We start from the raw sequence: 15267 nt of genomic DNA on the forward strand, positions 1-15267 counted from the left end.
GAAGCATTTTATTTTTACTTCCAATTTTGCCAATTTTCACTTCCCTTTTATTCTTGGTATCTCATCCCTGTATGGAACACAACATATTTCTACATAACTTAACAGCATCTCCTTTAAAACCACTGGGCAAATTACATCTATACTTGGTAGAATGCATTGTAATGAAGTGTAAATTTACATACTACATATATCATTATAACTCAACTTTTTTTAGAGTTATGGCACTATTTCCAATATTTTGGTGCACAATTAATTTCACCTGAAGCAGTAGACAATTGCATACCAGGGCTTTTTTGGCATGTGAGGTTTAAACTAGGGAAAGTTGTGGGAAAATACAGTCATACAAAACTTTTCAGTGGAAAGCAAACAATTTATAGAGGATGGGCCATGTATAGATATCTACAGTTTTGCTGAAATTCAAACTGCAAAATCTCTTAAAACGAATAAAAAATATCAGAAAGCAAGGCAATGAAGTTTCTTGGGTAAAAAAAAGGTGAAACCAAAGTTATCCCCCTTAATTGTTTGCTGTTACATTTCAAATATTAAAGGTTGTAGATGTTAAACATAAAACAAAAAGAACCTCAGTTTGAGGAAGGTAGTGATATGATTAATCAGCATGACACAACCTCCAACAAATATTTAACATCCTCTTGGAGTGGGACTATCAGGGGAGAGCACTGATGGAGTAACTCATAATAAACAAATAAAACAACAAGGCATATATAAAATAGATTTATAATTAACATATTTTCCATGAACATTCAAAAATAAACAACCATATTCACATACACTACAAATATAAATTCTTAGCACAGTTCATTCTCCATCAATTCACACAAACACATGCATTTATCCAAGCTCACAAACTAATGTAGTGCCAAAGGTTCCATTATCTTGAAAATCCCTACCATTGTAGGTGGTATTTTTCAGGTTATAGATTCATTAAATATACACCATCAATGTATTCTTTATTTGAATCTACATCTGACAAAAAAATCTTGAAAGCTAGCACTAGTCTAGTCTGAAATGCATAGCAATTACATAGCAATTGTCTCACAAGTCAGAAAATATAATATGACAGATTATGCTATCAATACTAGTACTGGATTTCATCATATGGTTCAGAGAGAATAATATTTTGATCATATAATTCCAATTTAAGCATGAAACTCTTTTAACAAAATTTTCAACTAAACAACAAATATGGGTATATGAGCCAGTTACATAAGCAAGCACTTTACTTACTCATTAACTGGTTTTTTTTTTGGTATTAACAACTTCAAGCTGTGCTAGGTGTCCAATGACACAATAAAAGCAACAATATGCACATAATTATTGAAAGATCATATTTGACACAACAGCTTATGAATATACATTAACTTGTCCTGAGAGTTTCAAAGGATAAAGGCTTGAATGTACATGTAAAAGCCATGATAAAATTATATGTAATATGCAAATAAGGAAAAAAATCTGAATTTTAAGCAAGTAAGTACAATAAATTCCTGCACATTTAAGTACAAGTAAAATGGATAAAGCTGTATGAAATATGCCTTGACAATCAGAGTTTCACATTTATCTTCAGAAGTGGAAAGTCCTGGACTTTTATGGTCTTCTCGAAGGAAACATTAATAGTCCACGATAATCTGTCAATGAAATTTGTTGAATGTCCAGGACTTCGATTCTTGAAATTTAATGGTCCTAGGTCAGAAATTGAGAGTCCTGACCACATACTAACACGAATTTGAACTCCTGACAATGACCTTACAAATGAAGTAATATTAATAATATTATACTGAACTTAATCTGTATAGCTTATTTTTATAATAACAGATCCACAACAGATATTGAAGAAATGATTAAATTAGCAAATCAATGATGCCATTAATATCATGATTTCTGAAATTTCCTTCATTTCATAATACATATATAAAAAAACTCTCTTTTTGAAAACATTCAAAGATGTGCCCACTCATATAATGAATAGATAAAAATGAGTCCATGAACCTACACCTTCCCTTCACAATTCTTCAATTCAAAGATGAAATAAATTGTTAATAAAAAATCACTAAAGTTTCAATTGTTACAACTCATCCTTCAAATCATCTAATTCAACATCTGATAAATCTATATCTTCCTCTTCTGGTAACTGAAAAAAATAGAACAAGAAAAATAATTCACAATGATAATTATATTGAATATGACACGTTGATGTCTTGATTACCTCCCTTACTCGGCAGTTTACAGATCATTTTTTAATCTTGTTATGTCAAAAAATCTAAAAATAGTCTAATGTGAATTTTGAACTGGTTCTGAACACGTGATGGTAATTGCACCATAGATTCCAATTAAAGGACTCAACATTTGAATTTTCCCCCAGAAGCACCTCTGGTAATGCACATACATGTATTATACTCTTAACTAATAATATGGCTTTAATTTACTATGAATATTTTTTTCTGGTCTGATCATTACAGTATGTTTTGTCCATCAGATTAGCATGTTTCATATAGATTTTTGATTTGTCAAACCAAATGGCATACTGTAACTCATTTATTTTTGTGGGTATTAATTTTTGTGGTTAGAGGGAAAAAAGCATTTTGTTGGATACTTAACATCGTGGTGTGTGGGTCAATAAATCAAGGTGTCGACTGTGATTCTGGCAATATATCCTAGTGATAATTTTGCGGGAATCACTAAAAGCAAAATTGCAAATATGTACTTCTGTATGATTTTGCAAGATGACAGAAAAGAATGCTCGGTGTAAAAAGTGGAAGATTAAAAACAAATATTTCTTAAGCATAAATTTTTAGGTACATTGCCATGAGTACATATTTCACAACAGACAATTTGAAGTCAATCCTTTATATATCAGTAAATCTTCAAAGAAATGAAGTTACGCACATGTGATACATCTGTCGAGAAATCAAGACTCTTGTTTTCATTAGTACAAGTAAAAATTCAGGCACCATTGCTACTTCTATGGTCAAAGGAAAGTGGTAAAACATTAAAAAGTGAGGGTACAAATAAAGAAACAAATCACACAAATCATGTTTACAAAGTGGGTTGAGACACATACTTCATTTACAGAACATTGTTTACTCTAATATACAAGTAGTGAACAACTTCTGAACTATATATACCTGTCCATCTTTTCCATCCCAACCTTCCACTTTAGTTATTTTTGGTAAATCTTTCAGTGGCTCTGTAGATCCTTTACCATATGATAAACTCCTGAAAAAAGGAAAGAAAGCATGTAAGTCTACCACCAAAGCCAAAATGTAAAATATTGTGATGATGCCAGATTACATTATGACTACTTTTACATGGACAAATTTGAAAAATTCAACATGCTTTACATTATGAGTCTCACATAAACACTGTCTGTTTGGATGAAGATTATATATGTTCCCACAAAAACTATTAAAAGTAGTGAAAAATTTTTATGCATGTATTACAGTAAAAAAAAAATAACTGTCCAATGTCATACTGACATCTGGGTTTTAGCCAGTTCTTTTAATTAGTTCCACAACACCATACATGTGATGAACAATAAACTAATAAACAGAGAAATGAGGATCACTATTAGACTTGAATACCCATTTTTTTTTAAATAGTAAAGTGTACCACTGAAAAAAAGTAATTTGAGATAAAAAATTGCAAGTTTCATTTTTTGTTGCAAAAAGCTGATTTTATGGAAGAAATCGCCAATATTGTGGATAAATATCAATAAAAAGTAATATAAATGTACTTTTTATTATGTTGTTTTATGCTTTTACTTGGCAAGAGCATCATTATTTTATTCACAACTATGGTTAAACCAAATTGACAATTGGTACAATAGTTACAGAGTCATATAAAAAAGAGGGAACAGAACTGAAAAAAATCAGGAAATCAGAAAATCTGCCATGCTAAGGACTTTAACAACAATCGTAATGGTGTAAAACGGCCTTACAAATTGTTAACCTTATGCTAAAAACTCTGCACTATATATACCCCAGACTTCTTTAGCAGGGAGAATGAAAATTTTAGCCCTTTCATATAAAATAGAACAAAGTACAAGGCTATAGCTATATTTACCTCAAATATTCATTAATACCACTTTCAGTAAATGGACCTTTAAGTAAAACATATAATTTCTTCCTAGAATTTACAGCTGCCATTGCCTGAAAAAGAGCTACCATTATAGAATTCATTTATACATAAATATTTCATGAACACAATTTCAAAAAATTTTGTTAGTCACATGTATGTCTGTGTGATATGCTCTCAAACTATCATTGTTAAAACATCAATAGTATTGATTGTGAACTCATTGTGATATGAAGTGAATAGTTCAGTATGAACTATTACAAAAATTTACTATTCACAAAAGAAAACCCCAGATCGATATGCAAGGTCGTGACCTGAAGTAAAAGGTGTAATGGTTCAAGGACAAATTAATAGTACAGTCGATTCCACTTAATTGCATAGCCTGTTTGCCAGTAAAAATTATGCAAATAACCGGGCTATTCTTATAACCGAAATTACGATTTTACCGGAAGTGTGAGTTCAGGTAAGACGACGATACTGTGGATCAACCAGGGATATCACTGTTCAACATTTCTGATCTAGTATTTAATTGTTATAGACCTTCTCATTGTATTGTTCTTTTATCAATAAATAATAATATATATTGTGTTTGTCTTGTTTATTGACCTTCTTTACGTTGTGTGTATTTATAAGTAAAACCATGTGTTTCTCATCTATAAATAGTCAAGTAATTTCCTGACCTTTCTACGAAAGCAAATCCCATATTTCATATTTCAGCCAGGATTCAGTGTAATATTCATCAATGTTTGCAGTTTGTGAGCTTTTGAAATGGTCTGTGTGTTTTTGTTCCTCTGTTCATTGTACACTGATAGTTGTGTATTATACGCGTCATTGACCTCGATATATTCCTATGAAGTGTGGATAGTATGGGGCACCTTAGGGTAGTTGAATTTCATTAGACATTGTACTGAATGAATGACTTAATTTTCGTATGATATTTATGCCTAGTAACCCAAGCTCACTCAAAACTGTTCAGCTCATTAAAGAAAATTAAATTTACATTGATAATCATTTGTAGTCGGAAGAATTTAAATAGGAACAAAAAATACCCCAAGCCGAACCTCAAGCCGCATCATAAGGTGATGTTCGGCATGTCGTCAGAAGTCATTGTTCACCTAGGTGCTTGTTTATTTTAATGTAATTAGGAATCATTTATATTGTCTTTTATGTCCATGATTTTTTTAATCCATTATTAACACTGATTGATGATAATCTAGTTTTTACAACAATAAATATGATTGACATATTTATGACCCGAAGGCTTAAAATAGAATTTGGGAAAACCTGTCTTCACATGGACGAGGCAAAATTCTCTATGCAATAAACCGAAATGCACCTCCAAGGCCTATGCAAATAAGCAATTTTTTCCCTAATAGAATAATAGGAAATGGTTTTGTGCAGGAGAAAATTATGCTAATAACCGAAATATGCAATAAAGCGATATGCGATTAAGTGGAGTCGACTGTATTTTAAAGGAACTTGATAGCAACTGTCTATTTCTAAAGCCATTCTAATAGGATTCGTGTTTATAAAATTTTAGCATAGATTTTCAAATTGGAAATAATTACCATATTTTCCGGACTATAAGTTGATGTGGTGTAGAAGTCCAATTGCCTAATTTTGACCAAAATCGACAAAAAAATACATTGATAAGTCTAATTCGGTAGATAAGTGGAGGGTCGAACATGCATTTACTTCGTACGTGTCAGCGGAGATCCGATTTGAGCGGTTTGTTTTCAACAGCATATTATTTCAGCGATGTTACTAAGTATAAGATTTCTGAATGGAATAAATATCTGTGTTTTTGTTAAAGTGTACTTTGTTCGGGAGTTCAATTATTTTTATTGAATGGCAAGTCAATGGCTCTCAAGCCATACAAATGTAGATCATCAAGAGTACTAAATTGTAAACATGTCAAATGTGGGCAGCCATGTGTAAAATAAGCCACGTGCGAATGTGTTATGACATACCATAAATGGGTATAAATTTGCATATTAAAGTACCCATAACTCCAAAGCACTCAATAATGTTTTCCAAGACAAAAAAGAGTTTTGTTAACATATACTCTAAAGTTTATTGATATATTTTAACGGTTTCTAAGTGTCAGAGTTTTTATTAACATCATTGTACTCATTCATAAAGGATAGCGGTAATGATCAACAATATTCGAATTCAATCGTCGATTTGACTGTGACGGCTTTCATTGATTGCAGTTTACAACAAATTTTGATTAAAGCAATCAAAAGTGAACTAAAAAAATCTAATGAAATGCACTGTTGATGAAAATTTTTCTTGAAAAATCCTTAGATAAGTCGAAGTGGACGATAAGTCTAAGCTGACACTTTGCCAGAAAATACAGTAGTAGCACTCAAATGGGGAATAATTTCGACAGTTAAAACTTTTTCAGCTACATTTATAAAATCAATATCTATTCTACATGATGCTTTTTCACACAAAATGGTTTCATAAACTTACTGGGTAACCAAATCCTCCAATTCCAAGAGTCTGTTCTAAATTCTGTTGGGAAGCAGCCTCTGTCCACAACCAACTGAAACAGATGAACATGTGAATATCAGTATAAGAAATTCTGAAGTAAATATGGTTTCCTTGAAATGAAAATATAGGAATCTTCCAAAGACATATTACTGAGAAAAGATATCAGTAATGAAACAAATTAACATGATACTGCAATTCAGTAAAACAAACCTCAGACATTACTGCAGTTTGGAATGTAACTTAAATCTACATGTACAAACATCATATATAACAACATCATCTTTCATTTAAATCAAAGTTTGTGGGGAAACCTGAACATCTAAGTAATTCAACTAATTTTCAATACTGATAAAAGTTTCAAGCTGTATAAACATAAGTATGGATATAAATCACTCAAAAGTGTTTTTTTTCTCTTCAATAAATTGAACAAATTATTAAAGGTGCTTCTAGTTTGTATATGTACATGTAGTATAAGCAGATTCTCATGTTAATTACAATTAAAACAGTTGTGGCAAAGCATGTAATACACCTGTCCTCAGTTTTTCAATGATTCAAGCTAGTACCACAACACTGGAATAAAAAATTGGAAAGCCTTAAAAAAGGGGCTTTGTTCCAAAAATTGGTAAACTGGCATTGTGTAACAGAGCTATGTTGTGGTACATGAGGACAAATAACAGTATAAAAATGAAAAAAAAGATTTAAAAAAAAAAACAACTTACCCCCACTGTTGTTTTTTGTATTTTTCTCCCATGCTCTTCAAGATTTGTATGTATGTGTTCCTACATTCTGACTGACAGTCTAAAATATGGGGGAGGACTGCAACAACACACAACTGGCTCTCTTGACAGTTCTTGTCAAAAACATCCTGAGAAGTGATCTGCAGACAACAAAAATTACAGTAACATGATTAATGTGCTTCAGCAAGTAAGTTTTTACTCAGTACATGGTAATATAACAAATAAGTAACAAAATCCCTCCAAACATGAAAGTAGGAATTCAGTCTAATTCATCAACTACACTTTAATAGGTAAAACAATGTTTTACTACATGTATTTGAAAGAAAAAAATGCTTATTTCAATGTTTCAATGTAATTCTGTCTGATGCGAAATAAAAAAAAAAAAACAGCACTGAGAGGCATTATAACAACTTTGATAAAAATTGTAGACATTTTCTCTTGAATTTTCCCTTGCAGTTTTAAAATAAGTCGTTGTGGCATATTTCTCTGTTTCTTAAACAGGTTTGTCATTTAATCTTACCTCATAAACTTCTGGAGGAGGAAGGTTAGCAGTATACCTATCATTAACCCAGGCTACAATATCAGATGCTGTTCTTCCTCCATCGTATTCCTGAGCATCACTCTCATCCTTCTTACCAGCAGGGAACATCTTAATAGTGGGATAACCTCTGACCTGTAAATCAACAGATCAACATGAGTAAAATGTTCAACTTTGACCTACAAGAAGCAAAATCTGATAACACTTACTAAATTAATGGATTCTTTTGAAGACATAAACATGTCTCTCTTTTGTGACAATACCAAAATTGCTATAAGCTGCTTCTAATTCTGGTGATGACTGTTTATTTATCAGTGTCAGAAAAATGTGCAAGAGTGAACAAATATGTTTCCCTTTCCACTATACCATGGGCTACTAGTTATTAAAATATGCCTTAGTGCAAGAATCAAACAAAGAAAAATTTGCACAGTAAAAATTAAACACATGTCTTACCCCATATCTGTTAGCCATGACTGAATGCACTGTAGCATCAAGAGCTCCCATCTTAATCTTGCCCTTCAATTCAGTAGCAGCTTGAGCCCAGTGAGGAGCCAAGTTCTTACAATGACCACACCATGGGGCAAAAAATTCAACCAACCACATGTCATCACTGTTCAGGACCAAATCCTCAAAGTTGCTGTCAGTGAGTTCAACAACTGCATCTGGATCTGCTTTCTACAAAAATAGTAAAAAAAATCTATTAAAGAAATCATCTATTGGTTTTATGGTATACATTCCCAATTACTTCAGAAATGCTTGTTACCAGTCATCTGTAATCAAGTAGATGTTTGAACATATCTCTTAATTCATAAAAATAAACAACTAAGTACTCTGAGAATCCACTGAACCATTATCATGTGGTAAATTACAATTAAAGATTTCATCTCGAATCATTTATTATTGCAAAAAAAAATTACTGATCACTCAGTCATAAACAGAATACATTAAAACCAAAAAACCACTGGCTTAATTTTATATATATAAAAAAAAAACCAAACAAACAAACTACCTGCACAACACATAACTTATGTTGACCACAATTCATTACAATTTTATTTTGGGAGATAACTGACCTTTGATCCACCACCACCACCACCACCACCAGATCGGCTGCCTCCGCTGCCACTTTTGCCCTTTAGTCTGTCTCTGACCATGGACTGTGCCTTATTTAGTGCTGTGTTAACAATGGCATCAGCTGTTCTACCTCCTACAACAGATTACAGAAAATTTACTCTTCATAAAGTTGAGAGTATCAATTTAATTGCCAGAAAATAATGAATTTTTGCATATTTTTCAATCATGAAAAAGGAAATATTTTTACATAATAGCTTAAAATTGCTTGAAACCTATTAGTTTATGTTGACATTTTCACTTTCAATTCTCTACCATATATACTATGAAACATAATAAAGAACATTTTTTATACTCATATAGTATCTTCTTCTTTAAGCATTTCATCACGCTTTTGGGAAGTCATTATTCAATACACTGTACCATGTAATACACCAGTAAAAATTAAAGTCACCTTTGACATGTTTTGTGTAATGGACTAGGCAATGGTTTAGGATACAACTTGTTTACAGTAGAACATCGTCAAGTCAAAGTTGAAGGGACCATGCAAAAATGTTCAAGTTATCCCAGGTTCGAGGATAAACCGGAAATACTACTAGTTTGGTTCATGATTGTTTCTGTATTTACATCATATTTTGTACTTATACATGTACAAAAATGTACTTCACTTTACACGGTACTTCATAATGTTATGCATTTCATATCGGAAGATATTTTTTGTATGTTGTATATCATGTTTGAAATACTGAACGGCACCGAACGTTTCAGTGAAATTTCGTTTTATTTTTTCTATATCAAAACTTCATAGTTCATATAAACATGGTGTTTCGTTTGATTCACAATCAGGAGTATCATCAAACCATGTGCTCTACAATATTACGATAAAATTTCAAATTCACCAGCGAAACAAATGTAGTCGTTGAAATACCCTTACTATCGTCTGTTTGATGTTTCATTAAATAGTCAGATACCATAACAATTCATCTGTATTTTTTTTTTATTTCAAAATATCAAAATATCCGATATCACTGTTGGTGTAAATTCCGACGTGTTATTATTAAAATTCGTTTCTTTTAACTAACAACACATGCAATTTTAAATTAATTAATTAAACAAATCAAACCATAATGAGTGTCAACACATTAATTTTAAAAGCCAGCCTAATTGTTGTTAAAACACACTTAGATCATCATTTGTAATAAAGAAATCAGTTGACTTCGAGACATCAGGGTTAATTAACCTCGAAGTCCGATCGTGGGGACTGATTGATTACCTTGAGTTATCCGAGGTTTCGATTCATCCAAGTTCGAGTCATCTGAGGTAAAATTGTATTGAAGTAAGGGGAGTTTTGCTGGGACTTTGTAATTAGTCCGAGATTTCGACTAATCCGAGTTCGACACATCGAAGTTCGACTGTAGTACATTGTCTTTCATATTGTAAATTTGATATATATCTTCTATTACAATAGTGAAATCTAATTTTGATATCAATTATGGATATATTCTCAATTACAAACAAAATTTTTAAATAACAAACCTTGATAATCTTCTGGTTGGTTTTTATTCAAACCAAATACTTTGATTGTAGGAAAGCCCTGGATTCCATATCTTCCTCCTAAATCTCTGTGATCATCAGCATTTACTGCTCCAACTTTAACTACCCCCTACAAATATTGTATCATATTTTCATTGGCCATCCAATTTGTTAGATTTTAAATCTATGATAATAATAATTTGGGTTTTAATGTCACTGGCTTATATTCTTATTCCAGCACGACAGCAAGATTTAAACACTAAAGACACCATGTTACATACCAAAACAAGCCTTGAACGTATGTTCTGATATATTTCACCATATAATCACTACAGAAATCATAAGTAAATTCATACATTATATCCTAGTATTTAAGTACTTCTCTGTATAAGAATCATGCAAAATGTGTATTAAGTGTGGCACATGAAGTAAAAATACACAGAGATTTTACTGCATTATCCAAGAATTTAAACCTCAAGAAATTACTGTCAAAGTTTTGAAAAGTTCGCCTTTTGTAAGATATTGATAGTTCAAGTTTAGTTGAAATGCACTATGGAAAAATGGCAGGAAAATTTTCTGGAATTTTTCCTTATATAAGCAGTCAAAAAATATCTATGTCACCAATGCTTCAGAATAAATTTAAACAGCTTTTCAGTTGTTTTTTAGATGCATTTGAATATATTTGAGGCAAAAAAGACCAAACTGAGACCAATGATGTGCCACACATTGCCTGATTCTTACACAGAATGGTACTTAAATAAAAATTACTTTTTTGTATATGCAATGTTTAAATCCTTTATCTCTAACCCTACATCACACCCCTATGTCTATATCGCCTAACCTTCATAGCACCCCTAATTGTAACACACTTTAAGTAAAGTTCAAATTATAAGTTTCTTAATAAGCAATAGTTGAATGTTGTAAAATATCAACTCATGTTATTTAATTTCATGATAATAACAAACCAACTTTGGCAAGTTAATTATGATGTTGAAATTCAAATTTTGCAAATTGACAGTTTGCTTATAACCAAGTATAATATTTCAGTAACAAGGTAATTGTAAGATTAAATTGAACTGAGGAATTTTTTAGCATTATCTTATTTTCAAATTAAAAAAAATAATCCAAGAAGAACTTAAAGTACAAATGAATAATTAAATGTAAATAGACCTGCAATGCCTTTGCTGCTTTTTTCCACTCAGGAGCTAGAGCTTGACAATGACCACACCTGAAAAAGTAAACATACATGTATGGGCCTTCAATGAAAAGTGAGAAGGAGCTTGCCTTCAACTTACAGGCTCCTGAAATAACTAATACTGAAGTATTAGTTTTATTTCAAGGAAAACAAATCAAAATGGAGTAAACAACATTTGTAGATAATAATAAAAAGAATCAAAACTGTCAAATTAGAGATAAAAAAGTGAATTATGTTTTTGATTCAGATGAAATTATGTCTGGTAGCTTAAATATAGTATATGTTTGTGCAGAAACAAGTTGGAATGAGGCATTCAATGCAATTAACTTATTTTCCAATTGTAAATTAAGTGAAATTTTTAGCAATGCAAATAAAAAGGTACCATGGGGCATAAAATTCAATGATCCAAAGAGCATCACTATTGATAACTTCTCTGTCAAAGTTAGAAGCTGTGAGATCAACAACACCATCTCCACTTGAATACATTGCAGAAACCCCTGCACATAACGCTGCCACATCTGCAGAGAGAAAGATAAAGAAAATCTTATCAATGTGTGTTTTCTTCATAAGGCAGTATACATTCTTGAATGTACTTTCAAAAATTTTTTTTATTATTATTACAACTGAAAAACGGTCAATATTCTACAGACAACATTTAAAATGCTTATAAATTCAAATACATGACTGAAGATTTCATGTCTTTTTCCCAATAACCTGTATTTTTGTTTTACATTTAACGTACATGTAACTTTCGGATTCTTGGAAGATAACCAAAGCTGAAAAAACATAATTCTCTAAATAATTAAACAGCAGCTCCTATTTAGTCCTAAAAAGTGAGGGGCCTTGCATATTTTGTATTTTCCTCCTTACAGTAGTCGTCAAAATCCTGTTTTTGACAATTGGTATTATTTAATGATGGCAAGAAACACATTTTGTAATCATTTTACGAGAGCTCAACAAATAACAGACACTCAAGGGACGCAACCTAGTGCCGTTAATTTCATGCTATGGTAAATAGAAATGACATACCAAAGCCATCCTAACCAGAATGTGCGGAGAAAGGCATGGTATAGGTGACAAAATTTTTTATTGTTGTGAAAATTTTGTGTTGGCCCAGGCCTAAGTGCTACTATCAATGCATCGCACCTGGCACTATTGAAAATACATATAATGTAAATTATAAAGGAGATTATCGCCAATGAACAAAAAACAAAACGTGTAATTTTAAGATTAAGACCTGTTAAAATTGAAAGCATTTGTCAAATAAATGGTGCAGTAGAAAATGCTCAATATATACTTCCAGTAGGAAAATTTATCAGTTCTACCCAGTCCCTCATGGAAGTTTATGTCACACATGCTCATTGACTTAACACAAAAGGGTCCACATGATTATCAAAATAAAAAGGTAAAGGTTGCAGTGAGAGAAAATCCTCCAACTTCTAAATCATCACGCTTGCTCTGGCGTTTTTTTTTATAAATCTGACGTTTACGCCTAATTTGGAGAAAGGCGACAACACAATATATTTTTAAAGCCTCCCAACACAGCATATCATTCGGAATAAAAAAAGGGGGCAGAACACTCGCCGGGTAGAAATATACAGGCCTAAAAGAAAATACGACGTTACGAGCGTCTAATTTGGTTTAATTGTTCTGATGTTACAAATACTTACAAATCAGTATCATTTTGACTGAGTAACACTCGCTGTCTCGAGCAAAATCAGCTACAAGCAAGACAGAAATCTTCCACAACAACTTGTTCAATAAAACCGGAAGTCAGATCGTGGCTCACTCTGATTGGTTGATCAAAATCGACGTGGAAAAGAGAGAGCAAATTCGAGTTGAAAGTGTAGTAAGTCAAATAAAATTCGCATTGATTTTACATAACAAGTTGAAATCTGTATTTAATGTTAACCAAAAGAAATATAAAGTCACACAAAAGCGATATGGGGACTCTGATAAATTTATTTCTGATATATACACTCCTGAAGGTAAATTAGGCTTGACCACATTTAAAAAAAAACTTTTGTAATATCATTTATTGAGAATTGCCATATTTGCCATCTGGCAATTTCTGCAAAGTATAAAAATTCAATTCATAATATACTTGTCACTGTTGTGAATGTTTATTGTTTCTGCCTATTAACAAAATAAGAATCAGTTTGGAATCAATTTATCAATTAACTGCGGGCATGATAATCTATTCTACAAAGCTCTCGGGGTATTCACTATTACAGTAGCCTTTTTTTAGTTTATTTTTGTTTTTTTTATTTGTTTTTTTTTGTTTGTTTGTTTGTTTTTTTTTTTTGTTTTTTTTTTTGTTTGTTTGTTTGGTTTTTTTTAGTTTGTGTTTGTACCTGAATTATCTCATAGAATTAATGTAAACGAAATTCAAAAACCCCGAAAACAATTGATGAGATTCATTCCTTGTTTTTTTTTATACGAAGAAGAAATTTTATACTGATTTAGATGTTCATTATAAACATATATATTTCTAAAGGTTTTCGATGTACATGCAATGAAATGAAATTTTGTATTTTTGCTGAGTTAGGAAATTTTTTAGCATAATAAATAAACTGAGACTTTGAAACCCATAATTTAAGAAATGGTTACGCAACTACCAAATATAAAAATACAATTAGAAAACAAACAAACAGGCCAAAGCCATCATTTTCGGAACAGCAAATCTTTCGGAGGTTTTTAGTTTATCAAAATCAACAGTGACGACTTTTTTTTTGGAGAATGACATTCGAAAGAAAAAAAAACGCAAAATGATAGTTTCATATGGTTCTTAGAAAGATATCAATAATAAAAAGTAGCAAAATCGAGAAAAATCCTCAATGACCCATTTTTCTTCTCTGTAAGAAACTAAAAACATTTTGTGATAAATTTTGCCGTGAATTTTTAGTGGAGTCCGAGTTGCTCATTTACTTTTGTTACTCTGTATGGTATTCTCTTTATACTGCAATCAAAATTAAATTTTTAATCAAGTTCATTTTTTACGACATGTTTATCACATTTTTTCCTTTGTTGTGGCCCCCGATAATGACACCACGATAAACAGACAGGTGTTGTGTATGTTGAGCTTGTGTTATTTTCCCTCAGTGACCGTATATCACCAATAGGTTACTGTCGTACATATGCTATCAATGTATTTTCGTTTCTCAAATAGAACCATAACGCTCTTCTAAAGGAGTCACTTACTACGTTTACCATCCGAACAAAGCTGAATAACATCTAGATTTTTTTATAAGTAAATGTATTGTTATCAGCTCAAGTTCGGTATTTTGCTAAGGTCTATTTAAGGTTAAAAGGAGGTGACAACATCATTTCTATTCAGATCATTAGCTTTCTAGCATGCATTTTCAGATTTAATCAACTCCGCCTTTATATAAAAACATTAAATGCCGCGTTAAAACATCATATAACTGGAACAGTGGAAATTTTTGTGTGTAATTTCTATAATTTTTTTTAAAGCTTTTCGAAATTGCGTGACAATCCAAAAATCACACTGAACAACTTTTTTTTAAAAAGTACATCAGAATGGATCGGAACTTCTTCTGAATATTTCTGAAACTAGTGCAAAATGTACATAGAGTGAACCAGGTCCT

The 15267-nt window shown here is 31.5% G+C and overlaps 1 protein-coding gene across 1 annotated transcript; it reads right to left on the reverse strand.

Annotated features, from left to right (window-relative positions):
* Positions 1-719: 719 nt before the first annotated feature.
* LOC148598513 (protein disulfide-isomerase A6 homolog) lies at positions 720-13439 on the reverse strand. Its single transcript, XM_088560526.1, has 12 exons — positions 13330-13439; positions 12042-12177; positions 11635-11692; positions 10468-10594; positions 8934-9067; positions 8314-8535; positions 7843-7995; positions 7305-7462; positions 6565-6637; positions 4078-4163; positions 3141-3231; positions 720-2146 (listed from the first exon to the last, which is right to left on the reverse strand). The coding sequence occupies exons 1-12, from the start codon at positions 13340-13342 to the stop codon at positions 2081-2083; spliced, it is 1317 nt and encodes a 438-aa protein (XP_088416652.1). The 5' UTR covers positions 13343-13439; the 3' UTR covers positions 720-2080.
* Positions 13440-15267: the final 1828 nt, after the last annotated feature.

The sequence above is a fragment of the Perna viridis genome, chromosome 14 (genome assembly GCF_037379345.1).
Source record: "Perna viridis isolate PV_CMFRI_1.1 ecotype Kerala chromosome 14, ASM3737934v1, whole genome shotgun sequence".
NCBI classification, from domain to species: Eukaryota; Metazoa; Mollusca; class Bivalvia; order Mytilida; family Mytilidae; genus Perna; species Perna viridis.

Bases quoted from the DNA above. Each gene is read 5' to 3' on its own strand.
- LOC148598513 (XM_088560526.1), bottom strand. The intron at 8,536-8,933 runs GTCAGTTATCTC...CTATTTTTGTAG, and splicing joins GTGGTGGTGGTGGATCAAAG to AAAGCAGATCCAGATGCAGT. The intron at 3,232-4,077 runs GTAAATATAGCT...TCCTTTTTTCAG, and splicing joins GGTATTAATGAATATTTGAG to GAGTTTATCATATGGTAAAG.